At 37.9% G+C, this 26,871-nt stretch overlaps 3 protein-coding genes across 15 annotated transcripts in view; 2 read left to right on the top strand and 1 right to left on the bottom strand.

Annotated features, from left to right (window-relative positions):
• hectd1 (HECT domain containing 1) overlaps positions 1-20,617 on the top strand; it is a 38,202-nt gene extending 17,585 nt beyond the window's left edge. Inside the window, exons 24-43 of one of the 9 annotated variants that reach the window (XM_056234061.1) lie at positions 509-685; positions 1,326-1,373; positions 1,958-2,782; positions 5,197-5,418; positions 5,652-5,830; positions 6,151-6,307; positions 6,905-7,127; positions 7,231-7,285; positions 7,595-7,777; positions 8,159-8,372; positions 8,461-8,543; positions 8,750-8,877; positions 8,963-9,164; positions 9,758-9,895; positions 10,000-10,607; positions 10,744-10,822; positions 12,882-12,975; positions 13,176-13,326; positions 20,117-20,261; positions 20,394-20,617. In XM_056234061.1, the coding sequence (XP_056090036.1) occupies positions 509-685; positions 1,326-1,373; positions 1,958-2,782; positions 5,197-5,418; positions 5,652-5,830; positions 6,151-6,307; positions 6,905-7,127; positions 7,231-7,285; positions 7,595-7,777; positions 8,159-8,372; positions 8,461-8,543; positions 8,750-8,877; positions 8,963-9,164; positions 9,758-9,895; positions 10,000-10,607; positions 10,744-10,822; positions 12,882-12,975; positions 13,176-13,326; positions 20,117-20,261; positions 20,394-20,531 (4,049 nt within the window). In that variant the 3' untranslated portion in view covers positions 20,532-20,617. Of the gene's footprint in view, positions 1-484; positions 686-1,325; positions 1,374-1,957; positions 2,783-5,196; positions 5,419-5,651; positions 5,831-6,150; positions 6,308-6,904; positions 7,128-7,230; positions 7,286-7,594; positions 7,778-8,158; positions 8,373-8,460; positions 8,544-8,749; positions 8,878-8,962; positions 9,165-9,757; positions 9,896-9,999; positions 10,608-10,743; positions 10,823-12,881; positions 12,976-13,175; positions 13,327-20,116; positions 20,262-20,393 lie in introns of all 9 variants that reach the window. The other 8 variants (XM_056234062.1, XM_056234060.1, XM_056234063.1 and 5 more) reach the window with 8 other exon arrangements.
• An 841-nt stretch (positions 20,618-21,458) lies between these two features.
• On the bottom strand, positions 21,459-26,832 carry ap4s1 (adaptor related protein complex 4 subunit sigma 1). 4 transcript variants are annotated; one of them, XM_056234056.1, is made up of 6 exons: positions 26,677-26,832; positions 22,662-22,823; positions 22,268-22,354; positions 22,080-22,148; positions 21,975-21,986; positions 21,459-21,655 (listed from the first exon to the last, which is right to left on the bottom strand). In XM_056234056.1, exons 2-6 carry the CDS (start codon positions 22,797-22,799, stop codon positions 21,527-21,529), a joined length of 435 nt encoding a protein of 144 aa, XP_056090031.1. In that variant the 5' UTR covers positions 22,800-22,823; positions 26,677-26,832; the 3' UTR covers positions 21,459-21,526. The 4 variants fall into 4 exon arrangements, with proteins under 4 accessions (XP_056090031.1, XP_056090034.1, XP_056090033.1 ...); XM_056234059.1 differs by lacking the exon at positions 26,677-26,832 and adding an exon at positions 22,966-23,034; XM_056234058.1 differs by lacking the exon at positions 26,677-26,832 and adding an exon at positions 22,937-23,015.
• The window catches only part of strn3 (striatin, calmodulin binding protein 3), a 45,540-nt gene continuing 44,431 nt past the window's right edge, over positions 25,763-26,871 (top strand). Inside the window, exon 1 of one of the 2 annotated variants that reach the window (XM_056234054.1) lies at positions 25,763-26,296. In XM_056234054.1, coding sequence (XP_056090029.1) covers positions 26,021-26,296 — 276 coding nt within the window. In that variant the 5' untranslated portion in view covers positions 25,763-26,020. The remainder of the gene's footprint in view (positions 26,297-26,871) is intronic. The other variant, XM_056234053.1, reaches the window with a different exon arrangement.

Genomic DNA, 26,871 nt, shown 5'->3' with positions numbered 1-26,871 from the left:
TATGCTTACTCAAGAGCTGTTTCTTGTCCGTATGTGAATATTTGACATGTGATTGACCTAATTGCAGTAATCTAACCATCTGAATTTTTTTTATTATTATTATTTTTTTCCTGTTGGGATTTGGTTCCCAAAGCACCATAATGGCAACATTGAAGATTCAGTAATGTGCTGCTACATATTTCACCAAACTCTTAAGTTTGGGTTTAAAGTTGCGATGTGAAGGAAGTGAAACCGATTATTGAAAAGAGACTTTTTTTTTTAGATCAAAGACAATAATTTACATTTCATGCCAACTTTAAAAAGACATCTCTCATCATGACAGTATTGGATTATGATTAACATGTGAACTGGAAGTCATTAAAAGAGCTCTTTAGTAAACATATTTCAATTTGTCTAAAGTATCACAAAAGAAAAATGACCATCATTAATTGCATGCTTTTTTTTAATTTGAGGTTGCTTTGTCTCTGCTCATGTTTCCAATCAGCCAAGGTTTGTTCTGCATTGTCAGGTAAAGCAGTTAAGGAGGCAGAGGCCAACTTGAGACGACAGCGCCGTCTCTTTCGCTCTCAGGTGATGAAGTACATAGTTCCAGGGGCACGGGTGGTGCGTGGCATTGACTGGAAGTGGAGGGACCAGGATGGCAATCCTGCTGGAGAGGGCACTGTGACCGGAGAGGCCCATAATGGTGAGGATTGGAGTCACTTCTGTGGCTCTTAGTGTGTGCATCCAACAGTTGGTAGCTTGTGTAGGACAGCGCAATGTGTAATGCTTATGCCATAGCAGATTTCTGTTCAGCGGTTTTCAAGGCATCACTGCATCGGACCACTACATGAAAAGTGCATTACTGGCCAATCAACAATGGAGTTCAGTGGTACTTCAGTGTTTAAGGGAAACAAATTGTGAACATCAAGTGCATTTGCATGTTTTAGAGCTTTCTGCAGCAAATCCATCAAAAGTGAGGGGGGAGATGGAGTTAACCATTACTGATCTTCACACAGTAAAACAACTAAAGTTAAATCACATTTGGACTTGTTTTCCCATCTTGCCTCAGAGCGACTGTTTTCAGACCAGCCCTTTTTATTTTCAAGGGCCTTCACAAATGCTTTGTGTATTTAAAGAAAATTAAACCGTGATGGGGTTGATCTGAAACTAGTCTTTTTTTCCCCTTGTGTTTACTTCCTTATATGGTGCTTTCCTCTTGCTTCTATTCTGCATGAAGAAATGATAAAAAACTATCTGTTTCACACTCTGAAGTTCAATGATACGTGTTAGATAACTACTTTTTGCTCTGCAACTGTCATTCCATACTTTTTTGTTTTTGTTAGTTTGCTATTTTGAAGTGCAACCTTTATCCCTCCCCCCCAACTTAACAGGTAACATTTTTACATATCCTACTCGTATTATCTTAAGCATCCCCTCTGTTGCTATTGATTCTTTGGGCAGCCATGTATCAGTGTGTAAAACGGCCTTTTTAACCTGTCTCCATCAGTCAAGCCAAGTGCATGTTGATGTCACAATTTGCAAGCTCCGAACGAACTCCATTGCAAGTGAATTTGACACTGACCGAAATGATTCTTCTGTTCTTTTTCTCAAGTGGCTTCGTAGCTTGGCATTTGCAAAATTCTGCTGCTTTTTTTGTTTTGTTTTTTAATTTGTCATTTTCTGTGCTTCATGTTCCTACCTCACTGCTTCACCTGGACCAGAGTTAAATAAAGGTTTAAAAAAAAAAAAAAGTGATTTGGGTGTCCTCTTAGATGATCGTCAGTGGTATGAATATGAATTGAATAGGTTTGGCAGAATATACAAAACTAAATTTGACCTCATCTAATAGTCTTGGTTTATTCTGTTGTTTCTGGTCCAGTGTCAAGCAAAAGCTGTTGTCTTTGACTTGCTGCTGTCTCTCTCTGCTCTCTTGCTGGGTCTCACCCGTTCATATCCCCCCTCCCCCACTTTCCAGGCTGGATTGATGTCACCTGGGATGCCGGTGGCTCAAACTCGTATCGTATGGGTGCGGAAGGGAAGTTTGACCTCAAGCTTGCGCCAGGGTACGACCCTGAGTCAGCGCCGTCACCCAAACCTGTCTCATCCACTGTTGCAGGCACACCGCAGTCCTGGAGCAGCCTGGTGAAAAATAACTGCCCAGACAAGGGTGGCTCATCCTCCACAGCGGGGGCCAGTTCCTCCAGCCGCAAGGGTAGTAGCAGTTCGGTGTGTAGCGTGGCCAGCAGCAGCGATTTAAGCCTCAGTTCCACCCGAGTGGAGCGCAGGGTCGAGAGCCTGTTGGAGCAGGGAGTAAGCATCGTCGGAGGGCCCCCGGGGGCAGAGGGCCAAGAACCGATAGTTGTGCTTTCTTCTGCAGAAGCCGGCTCCGTCTCCAGCACCAGCACACTAACGGCGGACACGGGAAGCGAAGGCGGCGAACGTAAAACACCAGCACCCGATGGCACTTCGACCGCTATCTCTATGGGAATCGTGAGCGTGAGCTCTCCTGACGTCAGCTCTGTTTCAGAGTCATCTAGTAAGGACGCTGCATCCCAGAGGCCCTTGTGCTCTGCCACCAGCGCGCGGCTCTCCGTCAGCTCACTATTGGCAGCTGGAGCGCCCATGAGCTCCAGTGCCAGTGTCCCCAACTTGTCCTCCCGCGAGGCCAGCTTGATGGAGTCGTTCGTCCGCAGGGCGCCCAACATGTCTCGCACCAATGCCACCAACAACATGAACCTGAGCCGAAGCAGCAGCGATAACAACACTAACACGCTGGGGCGCAATGTCATGAGCACTGCCAGTGAGTATCTTCAACTGCCCATTCTTCTAGGAGCCAGTACTTGGGCTTAGATCAGTGGTTTTCAGCTTTTCAGTCTCCATAGACCACCAATGTTCACAACATTATTTGTAGGCCCCTAGAGCAGAGCAGTTTTGTTATTAGAACTTAATTTATCCTTTGGGCCCTGCTAATTACTGTAAATTAAAAGTATTATAATTAAATAATACATTGAATAGCTAATTATTCATTGAAATAAAATGAAAAATTTCAGAAGTTTTAGGAGCAAAATTTTCGGAAGTGTTTTCACTCTTTTTAACCAATGAATTTACATGACTCTTCCAGTCAGTCGTGATTTACTGGATAAGAATTTTCAAATATATATATATATATATATATATATATATATATATTATCAATTTCTACCCGATAAAATATTTTTGAGCTTGGCATAACTAGTAAAATGTATATTCATTATAAAATGGCCATGGAGGCATGACCGACAGAGGAGCGTCTTGGCGGCAGTGATTTAAATCTTTAAAAATGTCTGGGATAAGAAAATCTAAAGTGTGGATGCACACCATCAGAAAGGATATTCTCAAAGGCTGGATTTAGCATCAGGAAAACCATGATCGCACTTCTGTAATGTATATTAAGGCAGTGGTGTTAAAAGACCAAACTACATAAAGACCATACTAAGCATACTATGTACAGAAAAGCAGATGAGCGCCGAATATGAACGCAACCCGTTTTCTTTATAATAACGGTTTTCTATGGGAGGAAAATGCTTAACGTGTAATTAAACGTGTTGTGTTCATATTCTGGGCTTATCTACTTTTCTGTAGGCTATATAGCATGCTTTATTAATAAGGTGTGGACAGAATTTGATCTTTTAATATGTTTTAGGATATCAAGCCATTAAGTGTTTTTCGCATACAATTTGAAAAGAGTGAAAGACTAGATTTTTTTTTCTTCTTTTTTTTCGATCAGGTAGGGTACAAGTGATTTCAAAACATATCAGCCGGTTCTAATTTGATTTTTGGATGCTGTGAACATGTTTAGCTAAAAAGACTGCCACTCCAAAATCAAAGTAATACTCCAAGGCACTCGAATTGTGTATACAAAAATGAAAAAGCCTTTATTGAATCATGGCTTTTATCTTTAAAATTGGTGACAGATACACCTACGCGTTGCGGCTATTGCCTTCGTCAGGGTGTGTGTCAAGACTGCCACTCCAGTTTAGCGTTTATTGTTGACTGCAGTTAAAAAGACAAAGTTGACAATTCTGGCTATACTTTCGTTATTTTAATAATTTCTTTATTTTTATTTTATTTATTGATCTCTCAGGGTTATCTAATTTAACTTTTTGTGGCTTGTATTTTGAATATATGTTCCCCTTAGGCATTTTGCACACATTTGTTCTGTACCTTGTGACTTGATTCTGACTTATTTCGGTTTGTATTTTTTATTTATTAGAAAGGTATATTCTGTTCTGTAAATTAATTATTGTTTATTTTTCAGTGCATCGATGTTGCGCTGTACTTAGAGCCTTATCGAAAAGGCAATTTAGCCGATTTAATTTGATTTGCCGACATGTGAAATGCAAATCCTGTCTGCAGTGTGGCCGTTCTGCAGTTATTTGTTAGCCTATTTCTTATATAGGTTTTTAAACATTTTCTTCTATATCTTTGCGTGTTCTGTACATAGTGGCTTTAAAGTGTTAAAGCCCCGGCCCCTCCCCCCCACACACAGACACATGATTCCACTATAGGCAAGACTTGACGATTATGATTCGACAATGAAAATCCTTAGTCGGGGACACCCCTACAAATCACACTTTTAAAATTGTAAAATTTAAATAATATATTAAGGTTTTTCTGGATCTTTTTTTTTTTTTAAGAAACAAACAGTTGTTGAGAGGGTGAATAAATATCTTGATTAAGCTTATTTTAATGCTTTAAATTATTTTGTCATCTCGAGGCCCTGGCTTCCTGTTTGAGAACCACTGTTTAGATGTCCTTTTAGCTTTATTAATGACAAACTTAAATGGAGGCTTATTATATTTGTTAATCAAACGGCAAGTGTTCTCAGAAAAATTAGTCATTGTTGCCTTAGAATTGTACTCGGAAACATGCAAGTATAGAAGAGAGATAGTACTGCATTACTACTATTTCATCTGTAAGCTTGTCTTTTCTTTTTCAGGATATTTTAGTCCTTATTATGTAATAGCTATAATTTTGTTGAATTTATTTTTGAGTAACATCCTGCTCCAGAGTATTTAACTATTCTGTGAATATTAACAGAATTCTAATATTGGCCATGATTTGCATACTGCAGCCATTTGAAGCATGTTTAGTTTGTAGAGCAAGCTTTTGATTTCAGTTAACTGCTTTAGTTTTTTTTGGAGACTAATCACAGTTTTTGGGTTTTGTTTGCAGCTTCTCCTCTTATGGGTGCACAGAGCTTTCCTAACCTTACAACCACTGGTACCACCTCAACTGTTACAATGTCCACCTCCATAGTAACCAGCAGCAATAATGTAGCCACGGCAACTACAGGTTTGTCCGTCGGCCAGTTGCTCAGTAACACGCTGACGACCAGCCTGACCTCTACATCTAGCGAGAGTGACACAGGTCAGGAGGCTGAGTTTTCACTCTATGGTAGGCCATGTTACATTTATTATATACTATCTTTTCCCTCACCCTTAATTGTTCTAGTACATCCCCTTCCTCAGCCCTGTTTTTTTCTTTTCTTTTTTATAAAGATTAATCTCTAATTTTGTTTTTGCTTATTACTAAACTAATTACTCAGTCTTGTCCTCTGAATTCATCTCCTTGATATTTTTTTTTAAATATGAAGGCTGATTTTTTTTCATTGTCTTTCTTCCGCTCAGACTTCCTGGACAGTTGTCGGGCCAACACATTGCTTGCCGAGTTAGATGACGAGGAAGACTTGCCAGAGCCAGACGATGACGATGATGAGAATGAGGATGACAATCAGGAAGAACAGGAGTATGAGGAAGTTCTGGTACGGTCCAGGGTCAACCTTGGTTACCACGTTCATATTCATAGGGTAAAACCTGTTGTAGTTTCAATAATAGTACAGTGGAAATCCTTTATTTTTGGTTTTCTTCGTGTTCTCCTCTCTGGTTACTTGAAATTTGGTGTTTTTATTTTATTTTTTTAGTTTGGTGAACAGTGTTTTTGTTTGTTTTCTTCTTTGGGTTAAGAATGTATTTGGTGTTCCAGGTTTTTTTTTTTTTTTTTTTTAGCATGTTTCCTCTGTGTAGCATGTCTTTGGTTAGGTGAAATATGTGTTTCACATTTGCAAGCTGTTGAGCATTATGTGTAAGAGAGCTTTACCACTTTGCTTTTTCAATGGTGGCCTGAAAGGAGGAAGAGGAGTATGAAACCAAAGGAGGTCGGCGCAGGACATGGGACGACGACTTTGTGCTAAAGAGACAGTTTTCTGCTTTAGTACCTGCATTTGACCCTAGACCAGGCCGTACCAACGTCCAGCAAACTACTGACCTGGATATCCCTACACCAGGTACTGGTGACACTGTAGAAAGGGGATAAATTCTCACACTGTTGGCTGCAGTGTTATTTTAATATTATTTATATACTATTCTAGTGTTTACAAATGGAAAATTTTAAAATAAAATGAAATTTAATGAAATACTAATATTTTACTTTTTCTAGTTTTCTTTTGCCATTTTTTATTACTTTTTTATATTTAGCTTTAAGTACTAAAATGACAAAAAATCTTAAATTAAGTTTTTCATTTAATATTAATATTTTATTTTATTTCAGTTAATGTAAATTTATTATTTAATCTTTTTAGCTTGTTTATGGGTTAGTTCACCCAAAAATTAAAATTGTCATTTACTCACTCAAGTTGTTCCAAACTTGAACGGATTTCTTTCTTTTGCTGAACACAAAAGATATTTTGAAGAATATGGGTAACCAAACAGTTGATGGGGCCCCATTGACTTGACTTCCGTAGTATGGAGGGGGAAAAAAGTAATTACAGGTTTTTCATTTTTGGGTGAACTATCCTTTTAACAATAACACTGGTTGCCTGCTGAGTCAAACACAGCAATCCATTGTGATTTTACATGGCAAATCTCATGTTTAATGTGTACAGGTACACCTCGCTCAGAGGTACAAGAGGAGGTGGAGTGCACGCCTTCACCCCGTCTGGCTCTCATCCTGAAAGTAGCAGGTCTAGGGACTACACGAGAAGTAGAGCTACCTCTCACCAACTACAAGTCCACCATTTTCTATTATGTCCAAAAGCTTCTCCAGCTCTCATGCAATGGTGCTATTAAACCTGACAAGCTTAGACGCATCTGGGAACCTACATATACGTGAGTCTAACGTTTTACAGTTGTTTTTAGTATTCAAACTTTTGTAGTGCTTTTAACACTAACAGTGCTGTTAACGTCTGTTAACAAACATTGTTTTTTGTAGGATAATGTACAGAGAATTGAAGGACTCTGACAAAGAAAGAGAGAGTGGAAAGATGGTAAGGACACGTTTTTAATGTTTCTCCTCCACACTATCTCTTTACCTATCTTCCTTTCATTCACTCTCTTTGGCTCATTAAAATCTTGGCTGTGATTTTTCTGTGGCTGTCCCCAATGTGTAAATGCTCCTTCTCAGTAAATTGTCTGTCAGACGTCACTAACCTTATAGCCAGAAAACTGAAATGACCCCAGTGGTATCTATTGTTAAATGCACGGGCCTCTCTAGTGGTTAAACCTACTGTAATGCATGTATATTGCGTGAGACTTTACAATCAGGAAAGACCAACATTTGGTTCTTCCTGTTGTAGGGTTGCTGGTCTGTAGAGCATGTGGAACAGTACCTTGGCACAGATGAATTACCAAAGAATGACTTGATAACCTACATGCAGAAGAATGCAGACTCAACTTTCCTGCGCCACTGGAAATTAACCGGCTCTAATAAAAGTATTAGGAAAAACAGAAATTGTTCGCAGCTCATAGCTGCATACAAGGTATAGAATGCCATCGGATGTGCATATATATCTGTACATACCATCTTTATTTTCCCTTTTATACTTTTAAGTATTTTTTTCTCTTTCTTGCTTGACTGTCACTTGTGTAGCCACCTGTTAGACAGTTGTTGCTGTCCTTTTGTAAATTCTATTGCCTTAAATGGGTGTAAATGTTGTGCCATGAAAGTTTTTAGCTGTCATTGTGGACTTTCTCTATTTGCTTTGATTTTTTAATTTTTGTTGTCGTCTTTGGCCATAAACTATATAATTTGGTAAAAATTTTGTAATAGCGTTGTTATAGGTATGTTGTGATGATGATAAAAAGGTTGGGAGGAAAAGTTATGGGTTGTTTGTGTTAACAGTACTTACATGGTTTTACAGGACTTCTGTGAGCGTGGCTGCAGATCTTCAGGCCTGAGTTCAGGGACTTTGTCCGCCACACAGAGCTGTGACATCCTGAGTGCTGCACGTGAGCAGGCTCAGGCCAAGGCGGGCTCAGGCCAGAGTGCATGCAGCGTAGAGGACGTACTGCAGCTCCTTCGCATCCTCTTCACCATCGGAGGAGAACCTTCATCCGGCCGCACACTACAGGAAGGTGAGGAGCGCCTTCTCAGAGCATTGTCTTGAACCAGTTGTTTTTGCTTCCATTTTTATGCATTTATAAGTCACATTTATTTGTGTAGATGTGGAAGAGCTACAGTTCAATGCATCACCTGAGGAATTCACCAGCAAAAAAATTACAACCAAAATCCTGCAGCAGATCGAGGTAATCGGACTTGTTTGATGTAGTTTTATTTATGCATGTTATACATTGCAGATGCAGTGTAGTTCAAGAGTCAGGTCTGTACAATTTTTTTTTTTTAATTATGATTATAGAAATCAATAATTGTATTCATCTAGGATGCATTAAATTGATCAAAAGCCACAGTAAAAACGTTTATAATGTTACAAAAGATTTCATTGTCTTTTTAGGAGCCACTGGCCCTGGCTAGCGGGGCTCTCCCAGACTGGTGTGAGCAGTTAACCAGCAAGTGTCCTTTCCTCATACCCTTTGAAACCCGGCAGCTTTATTTTACATGCACTGCGTTTGGAGCCTCCAGGTCTGTGCTTACAGCTTTCAAAGAGATGTTTACTTCATTCATACAAATCTGAAATTGCCGTTTGAGAATTTGCATCTCTCTCTAGGGCTATTGTCTGGCTCCAAAACCGAAGAGAAGCCACTATGGAGCGTTCCCGGCCATCCACAACAGTTCGCCGTGATGATCCCGGCGAGTTCCGTGTTGGTCGGCTCAAGCACGAGCGTGTCAAGGTGCCTCGTGGAGAGAGTATGATGGAGTGGGCTGAGAGTGTGATGCAGATACATGCTGACAGAAAGTCTGTACTGGAGGTAAACACCACAACAATAATGTTTGGGGAAAAAATTGTGGGATCTAAAAGTCTGAGAGAATGTCTGAAAAAATCTGAAAGTGCTTCTGTTTTCATTACAAATTATGGTAACACTTTATTTTACCATTGTCCTTGTTACACGTTACATGTATTTACTGTAGTGATAACTATAAATTATCCATTAAGTAAGTACATGTAGTTAATCATTATTACTCAGTACTTAAATGTATAATTACACTGTAACACGGACACCTTAAAATAGTGTAACCAAAAATATTGTCATGTCAAATTTTGTACAGCATGATACAAGAGCATCTTGTACTTCAGTGGAAGCAATAACATCTGTACAAAGGAGTTCCATGGTCAATGTCACAATTTTCCACCAGTATTTCTTCTGTGATTGAAATTACATTTTGTTGTGTTTTTGCATTTTAATTCCGTTGTAATTAATTTTCTTTAATATATTAAGTCATCTCGTGGCCTCCTAGTAGTTTGCTGAGGCCCTGCCCATAGTTGAGAGCCTCTGCTCTAGAGCAGTGAAAATCCGTCTCCGACTGTTTGATCAAGACTGATAATGATGGTTATCTTGCACAGGTGGAGTTCCAGGGGGAGGAGGGCACTGGTCTTGGACCCACCCTGGAGTTCTATGCCCTTGTTGCTGCAGAGTTCCAGAGGACTTCCCTTGGTATCTGGCTCTGTGACGACGACTTCCCAGATGATGAGTCACGTCAAGTAAGTGCTTTACCACATGTTTACCTGTTAACCACAAGGCTCTAGCCATAGGTATGAGACTGTTCTCAATTGGCTGATTAATTGACATTTTTATTGTTCATCAGGTGGATCTGGGTGGAGGCTTAAAACCACCTGGCTATTATGTGCAGCGTTCCTGCGGCCTTTTCCCTGCTCCCTTCCCTCAGGACAGCGATGAACTGGAGCGTATCACCAAGCTTTTCCTGTTTCTTGGCATCTTTCTGGCCAAATGCATCCAGGACAACCGTCTCGTTGACCTGCCCATATCCCAGCCTTTCTTCAAACTGCTCTGTATGGGTGACATCAAAAGCAACATGAGTAAGCTACTTTATCAAAACCATATTGAGTCGGACTGCCACTTCTCTGAAATCCAGTCTGAGGCTTCCACTGAGGATGGTCAGGACACATACTCAGTGGGTAGCTTTGATGAAGACTCTAAGTCCGAGTTTATCCTTGACCCACCCAAGCCCAAGCCACCAGCTTGGTATCACGGCATCTTGACGTGGGAGGACTTTGAACTGGTGAATCCTCACAGAGCACGGTTCCTAAAAGAGCTGAAGGCACTGTCTGTGAAGCGCAGGCAGATCCTGGGCAATAAGAGTCTGTCAGAGGATGAGAAGAACACACGGCTACAGGATCTCATGCTAAAGAATCCTATGGGCTCTGGCCCTCCACTTAGTGTAGAAGATCTTGGGTGAGATATATTGTCCCTTTGTATATTAATCAAGGAAATCGATATCGTGTGTTAATTTCTTGCTTGTCGCCGGGTATTTTATTTACATGTTTATTTATGTTGCTTATCTAAATTTCTTTGTTTTATTTGTTATTAGATTAAATTTCCAGTTCTGTCCATCATCCAAAGTACATGGCTTCTCATCGGTAGACTTGAAGCCCAATGGAGAAGATGAGGTATGTCACATGTTTTTCAGACATGCAATGTTATGCCCTGTGTTCTCTATAATGAAAATGAAATCTTATTTTGTGGTTTCCATTATTTTGTGTATTTGTAGTTATGGCAATGCATTATTTGTACATATATTTGTATAGCAGGGCTGCATCACCCTTAGTACCAGTACTTCCTGCTGTCATCTTGATAAAATCACACTTCCTTTTGGGATAGTCGGCAGGATGCTTGAAAGAGATAAGGTTAAGTTTTGGGTCAATAAGATAGTATATTAGAAATTTGCTGATACCTATGGACGATTATTCAGAATAATATCTACTGATAGTTTGATTTTCTTAAGGGAACAATATCTCTCCCAACTAATGCTGTAAACTATACAGGGAACCCTCTCATTTGGTACATTACAATAATATTAGAAGTTAAAATTAACAACAGAGCCCAAACTATTATATTCATCTACTATTTATTTTCAGGGATAATAATTACACTCAAATAAGAACTCAAATGTTTGTATACAACTCAGTTGTACATAAGGCAGTTTTCAGAAACGCTTGTCTTCATGACAGATTTATTCAAACAAACGTATAATTAACAGTCAATAAGCTCCTCTTTAGTGTTTTTATAGCTAACTAAAGAACTGTGAACATTGGATAATTTTCCTGATGTAAATGCAGTTAAGTGACATTCTTCACAAGCTTTCCCTTGTTGAAACACTGATTGAGCGATTACTTGAGACATGATTAATTTCAGTAAGTTGTACTGTATCTTTCAACATACATTCTGATGTACATTCATGTTTATTTTGTACTGTAACTTGAATTAAAGTGGAAGACATTATAAAATTGAAAGAATTTGACAGCTGAGAATCATCAGAAGTACAAACATAAAAAACATACAAGCATGAAGCACAAAGCGGTTTGCGATTTATTGGATGGGAGGAGCTACAAATAACTTTTGGTGTAAGGAAAAACCCCGGACTTTGCAACCCTGGCTTGAACAACGGGTGATTTCTTAGGGTCAAATAGCTTTAACATTACTATTTTTAACTTTTAATGTGTTGTTGTTGCGTAAACAGCCCTAAATTCAACTTGGGACATTTTCTTCACACACAGTATGAGTTGCAGTCTGACGCGGTTTTTCCTCCCCCTTTTGATTGACAAGATCAGCCCTGATAATTGGCAGTTTTTAAACAATCGGTTTAAAATTGATAGTGAAAATAATAGATTTTATCGGCCAATACAGATTATTGGCCGATAGATCTGTGCATCCCTAATAGTGTTGTCTAAAAATATCAATATTTCAGTATTATTGTAATATCTGAAACTATTCCAATACTCCTTTTCTGCAGTATCGATACACCAATATCAGCTGCACGTTTTTGCTCTCTCTTCTCTCCGACGGCGAATTGACACACACCCGCCTCTCATTCACGTGTCTCATTCGCTCTAGTTGAATAGTGTTGGTGTTACAAGGCCTGAATTTCAGTGTAGGGTTGCAAGTATTTAGCATAATTTTACTCATTCCCATAGGTTTCACGTTCAAACCAAAAGCGTGTACACCACTGATCTTTATAAGTGGTGTGCAAATAAAGCCGCCTCTCAAACAGCTTGTGAGTACAGCTCGTTTAGCTCTTAAATGCTGAAATGATCAAATACAAAAAAAAATGGTCTAAATGCCCATCTTGGCGAGTAATCAGGTAAATGGGTTTGGAATGTAAATAGTTGAAAAGTAATTGCAAATAATTGTCAGCATTTATCTGTATTTAATTTTTTTTTTTTAAATCTGTATTTCTACTGTCAACACCGAACACTATTGTTAGACCCACCTGAAAAACTTGTCATGTTTATTTAATTTGTCCCTTTATTCTGTTGTATTTATTTGTGCTATTGTTTGCAATTTATTAATTTGTTCTTATTTTATTACTGACAGTTCAAAGTTTCAAATAAAGCCTGCAATGAAATGCACACTGTTTGCTTGGTATCTAATTATGTAATGCATTGTTTCTGCTGTCATCTTGTATAGAATAAGATTTAAATGCTAATAATTCTGCTGTCCTCTCTTCAGATGGTCACCATGGACAATGCTGAGGACTATGTAGAGCTCATGTTTGACTTCTGCATGCACACAGGAATCCAGAAGCAAATGGAGGCCTTTAGAGGTATGATAAGATTGGCAATACTCTCATGCCTTGCTCTTTACTCAAGCTACACTCAGTGTGTACCAAAGCGTATAAAAAAAGTATGTGTAACTTGGCTGTTCAGATATCAGTATATTATGAATGACACTCATTACTACATTATTCATGTCAGTTATAAATATGGTGCAAAGTGTGAAACAATTTTTTTTTTTTTTATACAGAGGGCTTTAACAGAGTGTTCCCTATGGAGAAACTCAGCTCATTTAGTCATAAAGAGGTGCAGATGATCTTGTGTGGCAACCAATCTCCATCCTGGACCTCTGAAGACATTGTCAACTACACAGAACCTAAACTTGGCTACACACGGGACAGGTAGACGTTTACTATTATTTCTATTGCTCTACATTTTATGATAGCATACACTTCTTGGGTAGGTCTGTGATTTGTTGTTTTGTTTTTTGTATGGGACCGAAATGCATGTAAATCTATTGTTACAAAAATGCAGCATTTTAAAAGGAAAAAGAACATGCGTGTCTTGGTAATTATTAGGGATGCACCGATATGAAAATGTTGGCCATTACTGATAATTCTTTGTATTTGAAAGCCAATAAATCTAAATCCAAATTTCATTTTTGAGAGCCTGATTACAAAAACAAGTCTCACCCATTAAGTCATGTCACAAGTACATCAAACATGTACAGAAGCCTAGTTTGAACCAGTGTAAGTTATTTCAGACTCCTATGGTCAACTTTCTTTATCTAATTTTTTTTTTTTTTTTTTATCTATTGCCTTACAAATAAATAAAATAATGCTAACAAGTCACTATACAAGATTACTTGTAGAATAGCCTATGTGCGGACAATAATGAAATTATTTTTAATAAACCATATTGTTGATGAAAATGATACAAGAAAAATATGTGCAATATTATTAACTGTCACCGTCCCGCTACCGGGACGCCTAACTTTACTTCACTATATTTCTATTAAATCCTAATCTAATTATGACAAATTATATATCGTTGGAAAGGTCAAAGACTTCTAAATAGATATTCTACCCCTGTTTTGTGTTACAAATTATGTAGGGAGAGTAATTGATGAATTTATGAAAAGAGTGCACCTCAAAAAATCTGCATCATAACAGGAGGTCTGACCTTTGTCACAAAAAGTCGATGCACCCACTTTTAATCATTGAAACTTCTGTTTTTATGCTAAAAGTTCATAATAAAACATATAATCTAGTATTTTTCAATAAAAAATTATAATATAATATTATCCTCTAAAAATTATAATATTATCCTCTAAAATATAATATTATCTTTTTTATCGCCTTTTTTATTATATCACATATTTTAGTAGTTATCATAAATTAGGTATCATTTGAAAGCTTATAAACTCAGAATTCATCCTGTGAAAACCGTTTTATAATTGAACGTTGCGTTACCATAGAAACGGTACTCTAAATTATTTTATCAGGCTCCTCCCCTTTTAGGCATCATTATATTTCATAATTTATGATCAAAACCTTTTCTAATCTTGACAAAACACATTGTCAGAAAGGTCTGTCTCAAGGTTCCATATTTTGTGACAGAATTGATATTTGGACATAAATGTATTAATTTGTTAAGGCAGAATGTATACAACTAAATTCAATGGAATTCAATGGCACCCGGTGGCTATTTTTGGTACTACGCCTAAACAAAATCTCATGGGAACGTCAATTTTTGTGATATCAACTTCAAATTTGGAACATAACTTGGTTAGATATATGGCTTTGATTTTATAGTAATTTTAGACTAAAAAATATTTTGTAAAATATATATTATATAAAATAAAAAATATATAGTACAGTATATTTGATTTACTGTAAATTTAAACTTCCATAACTTTTTCATACTTTAATTTTTTGAAGTGTTCTCACTTCAGCAATAATCTGCTGAGTGTTTTCTTTAAAACAAGACCAAACTTGGGTATATATTCCAAAGCATTCTTGAATTACAACCATTTAAGTTTGAATAGTGCATTTTAACCCCCATTCTCAAAAAGGGGGGTGACAGCTAAGGGGTTAATAATGCATCAATGTTTTTGAAAAAGAAACATCTAAAATGAATATTACTGTTGTAAATTACAGCATTGCTGTTTAACCCTCTGGGGACCAGAGTGTTTTTGGGGCCCTTGGGATGTTTTGACATGCACTGACATTTGTGCTTTTTTCAGTTATTTATAAACATGTTAATGGCAAAGGTGTAAATTCACTCTATATAGCACAAACTTGGCTACCATGATGAGTGAGCAACATGTATGTACATGTTTGTATTTTTAATAGAATAATGTTTATGCGTGGTTATTGAAAAAAATAAAAATGAAAGTTGCTGAAATAAGACCACAAAACACATATTGATTATTTCTTCACAAGACTTTTGAAAATTGTATCACATAGCCTAGAATATTTGCTCCAAAACTATGTGAGAATCATCCTGACTACTCATTCAGATAAGTCAATAAAGTCTTTTACATTTTTAATGACGTGTTTTGTTTGAGAAAGCTTTATGCAGGAGGCGTGGTCTCTCATTAATATGTGTGGCATTCCACACCTGAGAAAGACAAAGACCCTCCCCATAATGGCCCTATTAGGTGCTATCAGGCCATATCATTACAGGAGCCTTGCACAAATAATGAGGAGATTTAAAAAAGAATGGCTTTTAGATTGTTTGGATTTATATAAGGAAAATACAGGGTGCATAAGTCTGGACACTTCTATCACACACCCTTCACCATATAGACATGGTTTTATTTCAGTTCAAAGTTAGAGTTGGAAACATCTTGAAAAGAAAATTGTCTTTCTCCATAAATGTCTTAGTTTGATCATACATATTTCAAAGTTGAGGATTCATTATTTTGATATAGCTTGAACAAACACTATAACATCTTAGTTGATTAGTTTATTGACAAAACATACTATATATTATAACATACTAACATATGAGCAGAAACTCCTAAAAAAAGCTTATTTGATGTCTATTTTAGAGTAAAAACTTTATCCAAAACGAGTCAACGAAATGTTATTTAGTCTGTAACAGTGCGTATCTGTGCGTTCATTCATTCATTCATTCACACACACACACACACACACACAAACATGATTCACATTTAACAGTACGCTATTTTTCTGTTTACAGACACTACGTTATTCTATATCGCGATTAGAACAAAGCACTTGAAAAAAACACTTACTTCTCAGCTGAATCTGTTCATCCTCGCAGTGAAAATAAACCCAGTGGTAAATGTCCCAGGATTGTTCCTAATATAGCCGCGCAAGACGACAGTAGATTAATCTGACTAAAAAATAATGTGTGTTTTCAGAGTTTATGGGCGTTAACGTGTCTCAATGTGTTGCTTCACATATTTGCGTTTGAATAGCGCGTGCTCTCCGTGGGCGTGTCACATTACCAGGGATAATCAGCTGAGAGAACGATAATGAGACGGGCTGACACGTCTCTCTTTTTATATAGATGACATAAACGGAGAATATTAATTTTAGTTTTGAATCGGATCATTTAAAAGTACAAACTCAAACGATTTAAAAGATATATTGCTTATGGCTGGGTGAATAGTATTAGCTGAGTTGTGTTGAAGATTAGAGACGTGCTCCAGAAAAAAAGTTCACGGTGACTGAGAGGCAGAACGCACACCCTGTTTATTTTCTTTATTTTACAAAAGCACAATATTTTATTTCGATTGTATGTAGGCACATAAAAAAGTAGACATTTAACAGATTATTTTCTCATATTTCTTAACTCTATATGAACAGAAATGATGGTAGTACTTTAAGTCTATTTTTCTGCTATGTGAAAAAAAACGAGCAAAACGCGCCCGCGCGTTTCTGGTCCCCAGAGGGTTAAGCTGCGTGCGCTGAAGCTGAAGAGCTGAATGAACACCAGGAAACTGAAGCGCTTTGTTAGTGGGTTTTGTTAGCTCAACCAAACGCATCCTATATGAGATTAATCAGATATGTATATAACATAAATGTAATGTTACAGATTAAATCTGCACAAAATGATGCAAATGCACAAGTGAACTTGAACTAAGTTGTGCAATTTAAAGTTTAATTCATAAATTTGGTGCACTTTGAGTTCAAAATTAAGAGCTCCAACCCATATTCAGTGTGCAAATTGAACAAAGAAAAAGTCAGTGCATTGACTTGTACCTGGACTTGTAACCTCAGACCTTTTTTTAGTTGTAATAGTGTCTCAGTCTACATTACACTACATACTACTAATACTAATAATAATATCAATAATAATGTTATAATAATTTCTGTATATGCAAGAGATTTAAACCGTGAGCTTTTATTTTGACTGAAACAGTCAAGCTTTTATTTTGGCAGAAAATAAGTTTACAAACGTGTCTCATTTAAAAATCTAGTGAAATGCTGTAATTGTCAACTATGCAAATGTGGAAATAATGCATAACTGCATTCCCAAATGCACGCTAAACTGATGGAGTTCACTGCATTCATTCACTGTGAATCAATATAGAGAATCGGACCTGAGCAAAGTGCTCTCACTTCTCTTAGCGCAGTGCAAACAGACTTTTTTGATAAGGACACAAATTTTTGATAAGGACACAAAGCCTTATTGCGCTTTCGTTTGCGCAAAACGCAACATTAAAGACCTTTTATGTTGTTATGAGAAGTTAAAATATATTTTCGTGCCGCCACAGTGTAATGAATGAATGGGCACTGAAATCTATTTGTAGTGGTCAATGTTGATATTGTGGCGGGCTGCCTGCCACAAATAAATCAGTGTATAGGAAACACTGGTTACCTGCTAGTCAGAATCTATTACTCCTGTTGTGGATGTGCGCTTCCTGTAACAACGCGCTGAAACAAAACATTGTGAACTCTGGGTTTAGTTGTCGTATTACAATAGTGTTCTCTCTATAATGTTATGTAATATGTTATAATAGTTCAAATCCTAGTTGTTAATGTCATGCATTGCTATTTGAGCTGCACGTGCTGAAACTTAAGATGAATCACCGCGCTCTTCCTGCAACGTGCTAAAACATTATTTTACAGTAGTGTTTTCATTATAATGTTATGTAGTCTATATAACAGATTTACTCTGCACATGTTGCACTTAACTGTATTTTCTTTTCGAAGTGATTCCAATCCTATTTCAGGCAATTCAAAATCATCATGGTTTTGTGCATCTGAAGTGTCGGAAGGAAATAATCCATTATTTATCTGCTTTAATATATTGGCCAAATTTTCTTAACTGGGCAATAACATTAAAAGCGAAAATATATTGGCCGATATATCGTGCAATCCTAGTAATCATATCCTGAACAAACTATACTAAAAATTTGGGGTCTGTAAGATTTTCTAAAAAAATGTATACTTTTATTCAGCAAGGATGCATCAAATTAGTCAAAAGTGTCAGTAAAGACATTTACCATTTTAGAAAAATGGTTACCATGGTTTCCAAAAATATATATAGCAGCACTGTTTTCAACTGTGATTTTAAGAAATGTTTCTTGAGCAGGAAGGATGATTCAGCTCTTTCATTACAGGAATAAATTACTATTTAAAATGTATTAAAATACAAGTTATTTTAAAGCTCCAGTCCGTAACTTTTTTGGGTTAAAAATTATCCAAAATAAATTTGAGCAAGTACATAACCAGCCAGTGTTCAAAACTATCTGCTTGCCTTAGCTCGATTCTTAACGGTAAGCTCGTAATAATGTTTTTAATTCCAGTGGTACTGGTGGATTTCCGCGGGAGATTCGTGCATGTCTTTGCGTCATTACGTCACATCTGTACACATAAAGGAGGAGTCTCAAACGACAATCGCAGTGACAACTAGAGATTCACGCGCTGTAAAATGCAAAAGACTTTGGACTGAGAGTTTGGAAAAAGAGACTGCAACCGGCCCATGCGAAAACGAGGATAAATATCTGAAGGGCTTTAAAGGAGCTGTATGTAAGATTGTGGACAAAACTGGTACTGCAATCACTTTCAAATTACTGTAGAGCTGTGTATCCCCTCCCCCTCCCCCCTGACTCGAGGTTGCCAGATAGGCTGCAGGATCCAGCAGGAACATAGGCTGCTACAAGGAGCTTTCAACTAGAGCAGAGCTGGCAACCCGGATGCCGAAACACTACTGACTTCGTGATTGGTAGATAGGTGGAGGGTGGGGCTTCAGGCCGAAACACAAGATGACAACATCAACATCAGTTGAGGGCTGCAACTTCACTTTTTAAATGACAATATCGTGGCCGTACTACTGTTGTCAGTGATATAAGTATTTGAAATGAACATGATTTCTTAATGTCTAGAGACACATCAGGGCCATTTTATGATTAATTGAAATACATTTCTTACATACAGCTCCTTTAAATGTAGTCACGCAATGCTGATGTTGTTAACATTAACAATTTGAGAACGTATAATTTGCACGGTTTGACGTGATATGATAATCGATCGTTAGATTTAATCAGCGCGATTTACTGCAATGCTTTTTTTCAGTTAGTTGGTCAGAAGAACAAAAGTGGATGTTACTTACTTGTTCAGATTACATTTTAGGGTGAAAATTCTAAAGTTGGTCATACTTCCAAAAAGTAGAATCTGTGTTTATTAATGACAGTCTCCACCCTGTGCGGTGACTGACAGCTGCACATTCTCCTCAAAACATTGTGTTCATCCGCGCTGTGCCGTGCCGAGGTACAACTCACGTAAAGTTGACAATTCCGCGAATAACTGCAATTGCAGAATTCGAACAGAGATGGCGACAAAGAGGAAAAACTGCGGACTGCAGCTTTAAATTAAAATGATTTCAAAATATTACTGTTTTCATTGTATTGCTATGTAATATGGTTGGGATTTTTTTTCTCCCTAATAAATGCAGCCCTGGTGAGCATTTACAAACCTTACTGACCCAAACTTTGGAACACTGAACATGAAACATTTATTCTAAAGTCGTTTACATGTGCCATGTTATTCTGCTATTAGAATATCGTAGTAGTCGTGTATGAATGCGGGAATCACATGCTTTCATGTTTGGAATAAAGGTTTCATGTTCAGGTTTCCAAGATAAATGTATCAAATGACGTACTTGGGCACATTTCATACAGTATATCATGTTGATAATTTAATTGTATTGCAGTCCTGGTTTCCTGCGCTTTGTGCGAGTCCTCTGTGGAATGTCATCAGATGAGAGGAAGGCGTTCCTCCAGTTCACTACAGGCTGCTCGACCCTGCCCCCTGGTGGACTGGCCAACCTCCATCCACGTCTCACAATAGTTCGAAAGGTATGTAAGCTCACTATTTTTCTTTTCTTTTTTCAATTTGCTAAGATCCATGATGCTAAAATCCAGTCAATAAGTTAACTAAGAACAACTAACATTCTCTCTTCATACCTGCTGTTTTCTTTTCTCTTGTAGGTTGATGCGACAGATGCCAGCTATCCTTCAGTTAACACATGTGTGCACTACTTGAAGTTGCCGGAATATTCTTCCGAAGAGATCATGAGAGAGCGCCTCCTTGCTGCCACTATGGAGAAGGGCTTCCACCTCAACTGAGCATTCTCTCCCTACATCATTGACCAACTCCCATACTGGTGAAGCCTGTTGTGTTTTGTTGCAGAAAATAAAGCTGTGCTCTGAAACCCCCCCCCCCACACACACACACACACACACACACCCCCAAGCACCCGACATGTACCCAAATACACAGGAAAAACAGTCCCATCGCAGCTCCAGTAGCTCCTGAACCGATTAGGGTCTCCTCCTAAACTGGCTGCTTCACATGGCCTTTCCCAGGTCACTCTACTGCTTTAAGGGCTTGAGCCACTGGCAGCCAGGGTAGTCTCTCCTCACCTACTGTGTTTACTGTCATTACTCCAGATCCAGTGTAAATTTTGGCATAGATCATCTTTTTTCAGACTTAAACATCACCACCTGCAGCTGCAGTGTCAGACCCTGGACACAAGCACACCTGCTTCTGTAGAGCTAACTATAGAGTGTTTGGGCATTTCCTTAACAGGTTTTAAGTTTTACTAGTGCCTGCATTTGTTGAAATATTAGGATTTTTTTTCTTTCATTTGTTTTACTTGATGTCTACATACAATCATGCACATGCTTTTTCTTTCTTTTGTTGCTTCCGTTATTGTGTTGAGTATGTTTTCAACTGTTCATTTCCCTGCTAAAGGATCAAAGTCCCTGAGTGCATTTGTGTAATTTTACAATAAAGCTATAGATACAGAAACACTGGTTCTGTGTGCAAGGCACATTTAAAAAAGAGAAAAAGACTAAGCAAAAAGCAAGCTGTGCTTTCCCTTGTATTTTCTTTGTATATTATAAACATTTATTTAACTCAAGTTGCAGTTTGAAGTAAACAAATATTTTCAAATGTGTATGCTCCAAAAATAATCATTAAAATGTTTGCAAAGTATCAACACTCATCTCTTTGACTAAAACTTTTTGTTGAAGAATGGAAAATGAACAAGGTTTAAATTGGTAAGAAAAGCTTTTATTTAAATTTGAAATGGATTATTAATAAACTGAATTGCACTGGTTTAGCTTTCAGCCATCTTGTCCAGGGCCAGTAGTGGTGCCAGTATACGGTTCTTATTTGTCTCCACAATGTGTCCGTTGAGGATCATTTCATCAAGTATAATGTGTACTTTATCTAAATTGAACATGATCTGATTTTCCATTAAGGAATGGAACACTCATATAAATGCATGTATCACTAAAGAAACAATGGACCCTTTTAACATTTTAGGGGTTCTCTGAATCAAAAGTCATAGTTGGTTAAAATTCTATTGTGGTGAACAGGAGACAACATGAAGAAGCTGCTGATGAAAATATTAAAAACTTTACTAGAATTGCATGGATGACTGGTAATTATGCATTACAGTCTGTAAAAAGAGTACATGACAAATAATATATTTCCAGCAAAAAAAGCAATCATAGCCAAGTTTGGTCAATACCTAATATGTAATTTTTACCGGTAAAGGATACATCCAGCTCACTCTGTCAAGAGAAGAAAACATCCGTTAATCAGTTAATCTTTTCTCAGGAAAATTGTAATAGGCCTATGCCTTTATCAAAAATATCAGTACTTACCACACGACTGAAATACTTGTCTAACACCTCTACAAAGTTGTGCACAAGCTCATAGATTGACAGTTCATTCTGTGGAAAAGAGAGCCAAGGACTATAAATAACAGACTTTAAAAAACTTTAAAGAAATACTGATTCCCAATGATGATGTCAGTAAATAGACAATATTACCAATAGTATGAATAACTAACCTCATTTTCAGTGATGCCGACAACAATGAAAAGAGCTGCATACTGACGATAGACAAGTTTGTAGTCCTTATACTCCACAAATGAACACTGAGGAAAAATAATTATTTCAACAGCTAATTTTAATTCTAAAGGGAATTGCCAGTTTACAAAAGTAAAATAAAACTCAAGACCACAGACTGAACTCCTGATATATGTAAATCATATGTGTAGATGCAAAGATATGTTTCATATGGTAATGCTTTGTATAACATAAACAGTAAGTTTCTGTCCTTTATATCACTAGAATTATCCCGAGGGGTCAGTGATATTCATAATATTCTGCACCGCAGACAATGGCTATAACATGTTGTGTGATCTACCATTAAATTAAGAGTAAAAGGGAAGCATGACTGACCTCTTCCTTCCTCCGGGCGAGACATCCCCTAACCATGTCAGCTTCAAGAGCTGCTCGCTTCCCAAGCTCCACTTGTTCATAATACTTAGATAGACGAGTCTGCCCCTGTTTGTTGACCATAAGTAGGAACTTGATCATAGTAATTCAGAAGAGTGGCCACCTCTAGAAAGAAGGAGAAATTACGTCATTAGCAAACAACATGGGAGGGCAAAAAATTGCAGTTTTAATTATAAGTTATTTGTAAAACGATAAATAAATTACATCACATTATTTACGGTATAACCGATAGTTTTCACCAACATACCACAGTTGCCACAATTATTGTTACTACTGTAAATTAATGGCGGATTGCTAATTTGCTATTGCTGATGTGATGTCAACATGGCAGCGTACACGTCACGAGGGAGTGACCTCCATGCTTTTTCATCATTTGAATATTTCTCAAAATTGCTTTTTTTATTTATTATTTTTGCGAAGACTGTCAAATATTTTAAATGAGTAAAATCGAGTGCACCTTATATTATGAAAATAAAATGAAAAAAAATATATCATGAGATCAATTGAAGTTATTTAAAATTTTATTTCACTCTTCCCGACTTTATAGCTATTTTCACTGACACATTTTATATGAAAAAAAGAGAAATTATCACAGATGTTATCTGTAAACTGATAAATAAATTACATGCATGTATTTATGGTAACCAACCCCCAAGATCAGAGGCTCAAATACTTTTAATATATCTCTTTAGCGCCTGATTACAATTCCTACAAAAACATGTTATGATAAAAAAAAAAAAGCTGTTAACTATGGTATAATGCCCATTAATCATGTCTGTATTAGTTTCAGTGCTCGAAGTGGGGCGGTACTCACCGGTACGCAGTACTGGCACTTCTACATTTTACTGTTTACTGCATACCTGCATATTTAGCGTACCTGCACTTTTTCTTACGTACCGCTACTTCTCGCATGTAGCCGGTACTCTATATACCACTGACAGAAAAAGCGTGACGGCCGTTTAACCCCTTATTTACACTGCACACATCTGCGGCACGTTACGGCTGCGAAACGGCTACCGGAGCTGATCGCGGCCACCGCACGCGTGAGCAGCGCGTATTTTTTTCGGCTTGCATGTTAATCAATGAGTGCATTCACACCGCGAGGAGGAGCGTCGCGTGAGCAGCAGTGAAGCGGGGGTTCGGCGCCGAGTCTATTGTTGTGCTACTCACGACATTTAAAGTGAAAGCAAAACATACTTTTGATGGAGAAAATAAATATGATTTCACACAAAAAGTGCCCAAAATGCACAGAATTTGCATGTCTAGTGTGTTTTAACAAGAATTGGAGTAGGCTACGTCAGAAAAGAAAATGAAGACTCAAAAATATGTATAGCTTCAAGATTTAGCCATTTAAACTTGTCTTAATTATTCAGTTTGGGTAAAACTATATGTTTTATTAATAAATAAAACGAGCAAACTAGTCAGAATATAAGCTTTCTTTTAGTTTATAAATAGCCTACACAGACATGCCCAAATCAAACCCGAGTTAATTTTTTTTTTAATGTTTGCTGTCTTGTAAACATATGACTGAAAAGACAATATCAGAGCTGTTTTCTTGGTTGTTTTTGTTGTTTACCATTTACATGCAATTGTTGTATACCTCCCATCTTAACAAACTTCAAGAATCAAGTTTATTAATGACCAACTTCTAAAAAGAGAATGTTTCTTTGTAAATAAATGCGCGCACACACGCACGCACACACACGACTTGTTTAAATACATTTATGTTGTTAATAAATAACAATAAATTGTTGTTGTACCAGCAATATTTCCAAGTTTTGTTTTTCACTGTAGAAATTTCAAATGTCATGATTTGCCAATGCAAGGCACCTTCCCCCACTTCAAGCACTGGATTATGTACTAACATGGCATACAGATGCACGCAGTTACCTATATTTATTGATTATTCACAATCATCTTTAATGTAATTACTTCTTCAATTGAATGTAATATTTCAATTAGAAAAAAACAATGTAATGGTCAATTATTCACTTGATATGCTATTATTTTTAAGAATAATTTATGAATTAACAGTTTAATCAAGTTAAAAAAATTTACGTGTTTTATTATGCACTAGTAAGCTATACTTTAAATTATTATCGTTCTATGCACTTATGGCTCTTTTCCACAGCATGGTACGGCTCAGTAGCTATTCGGCTCGGCACGGCTCGGTTCGCTTTTCCACTGCATGCATTTACCGCTTCAAAGTGGGTGGGATTATAGACTGATTGTTATAGTTTTTCCGCTCTTTGGAAAACCAACGAGAGGAACGTCTGGTCTGCACTTCGTCCACTGACCACGATTCAGCCATTTCTTTTTGGAAGGTTTTTTTCTTTCTTTTTTCTTCAAGCAAGTAGTTTTAAAACAGGTGCTAGTAGGCCTACTACAGCGGTGGCTGTTACTGGCTATTTAATTCCAGCGTACCGTACCATGCAGTGGAAAAGCGCCACAAAGTGAGCCGTACTATACTCTTTGGCCATACCGAGCCGAGCTGTACCGTACCGTACCATACCATGCAGTGGAAAAGCGCCATTAGTATTATTCATATTATCATATTTGATGGCGACCTGATTTCGCGGAGGGATCTGATTTGTCATGACACCGGTCATGTGATGCCAACATGGCAGCGTCCATGAGGGGGCGACCTGCTCCATGTAGAAAAAAAGTTGTGTTTTCATGTTAGTGTACATCATTTTAATAAGTTGCAGTTTATTTTTGTGGGTTAAAAAATCTTTAAATGGGAAAAACATTTTTTTTAAATGAGCCAAACCAAGTGCAAAAAAAAAAAAAAAAAATCAAAAGTGAAAACAAAAACTAATTATATCAACTGAAGCTATTTGATATTTTACTTAACTCTGCCCGATTATATCTATGGCTATTTTTCAACGCCATATTTATTTTTATACTGTCAGTCAGGTCAGAGAATGACGTAGACGGGCTTTGGTCAGGTACAGAGCCTGTCATTTTACAGCCCTGTACGCATGCGCAGTTATCCGCCCGTCAGTCTGTATTCGGATGACTCGAGACAGCGCAGGGTTGGGTGAACGCGTCCCATCATGCAGCGCGCGCGCCAGTCCTCCCTCACTCACTCACTCACCCCGCAGTAGGAGACTCACATCCAGGGATCGGACTAATGGCGGCCGGCAAATCCGTGCGCTGACACGAAATCTACAACAGCCGCTCAGGTGCCAGCCTATTTCGTGGGGGGCAGGGCGACGTCGCATCGCTGCACGAACGGTAAAGAAGGGCGGATTGAGGGGAAACAATCGGCGACTTCTAGCAGGACTTTCCTATTTTTAAACATGGATGAACAGCCAGGCGGTGGAGGAGGAGGAGGAGGAGGAGGAGGAGGAATGGCCGCCCAGAGACAGCAGCAGCCCGCACCGCAGCAGGGCAACAACAGCATTAATCCCCAGATCGCCAGCGCTGGAGGAGCGCCTATGGTTCAACAACAGCAAGACGAGATGCCCAGGCCCCAGCAGTACACTATCCCGGGGATTTTACACTACATCCAGCACGAATGGGCCCGTTTCGAGATGGAAAGGGCGCATTGGGAAGTGGAGAGGGCCGAACTCCAGGTACAGACCCGTGGATTTGCTGACACAGTAGTTAGTAACTCCAAGTGGGGACATTGATCGCCATCAGATCGGCTGCTTTAATTGAAGACTTAACGTTGATTTAGTAAGCAATTTACTACAGATCTCGCGAGCTTCCTGGCCGCCCCCATTTGCACTAGCAGTAACTGTTAAACGGGAACAGTTGCATTACAATAAATGAATCTGTTTGCACTCTAAGTATGCGAGACAGAAAATTTAGTACGCTCGTATTAGTTATAGTGATCTAGTATTTCGCGTCGCTCACTCGCTTGTAGTGTGAATGGGCTAAGCTAAGCTAACATGACATCGTTGTATTAGCGATATTACTTGACACCCGGTACAATCGAGTCAGATTATCTTACCCAAGAACACAGGAGCAGATTTAATAGTCGTTGTTGTGGATTTATCTGGTCACGAGAAAGCATCTGTCAGTGAAAGCCAGCAGACTTTGTCAACTATTCTCTTGTTCTGCCATTTTGTTTTGGTCAATATGGCGTCCGTATGGGTTGCTTCTTTTATTGATCCATCCTACTACCGCTCACTTTCACATTGACACC

This window comes from Rhinichthys klamathensis, unplaced genomic scaffold, assembly GCF_029890125.1.
Source record: "Rhinichthys klamathensis goyatoka isolate OS25496 unplaced genomic scaffold, OSU_Roscu_1.1 h1tg000387l_1, whole genome shotgun sequence".
NCBI classification, from domain to species: Eukaryota; Metazoa; Chordata; class Actinopteri; order Cypriniformes; family Leuciscidae; genus Rhinichthys; species Rhinichthys klamathensis.
The sequence above is the reverse complement of the archived record's forward strand: the minus strand, read 5'-3'. Positions and strand labels throughout refer to the sequence as shown.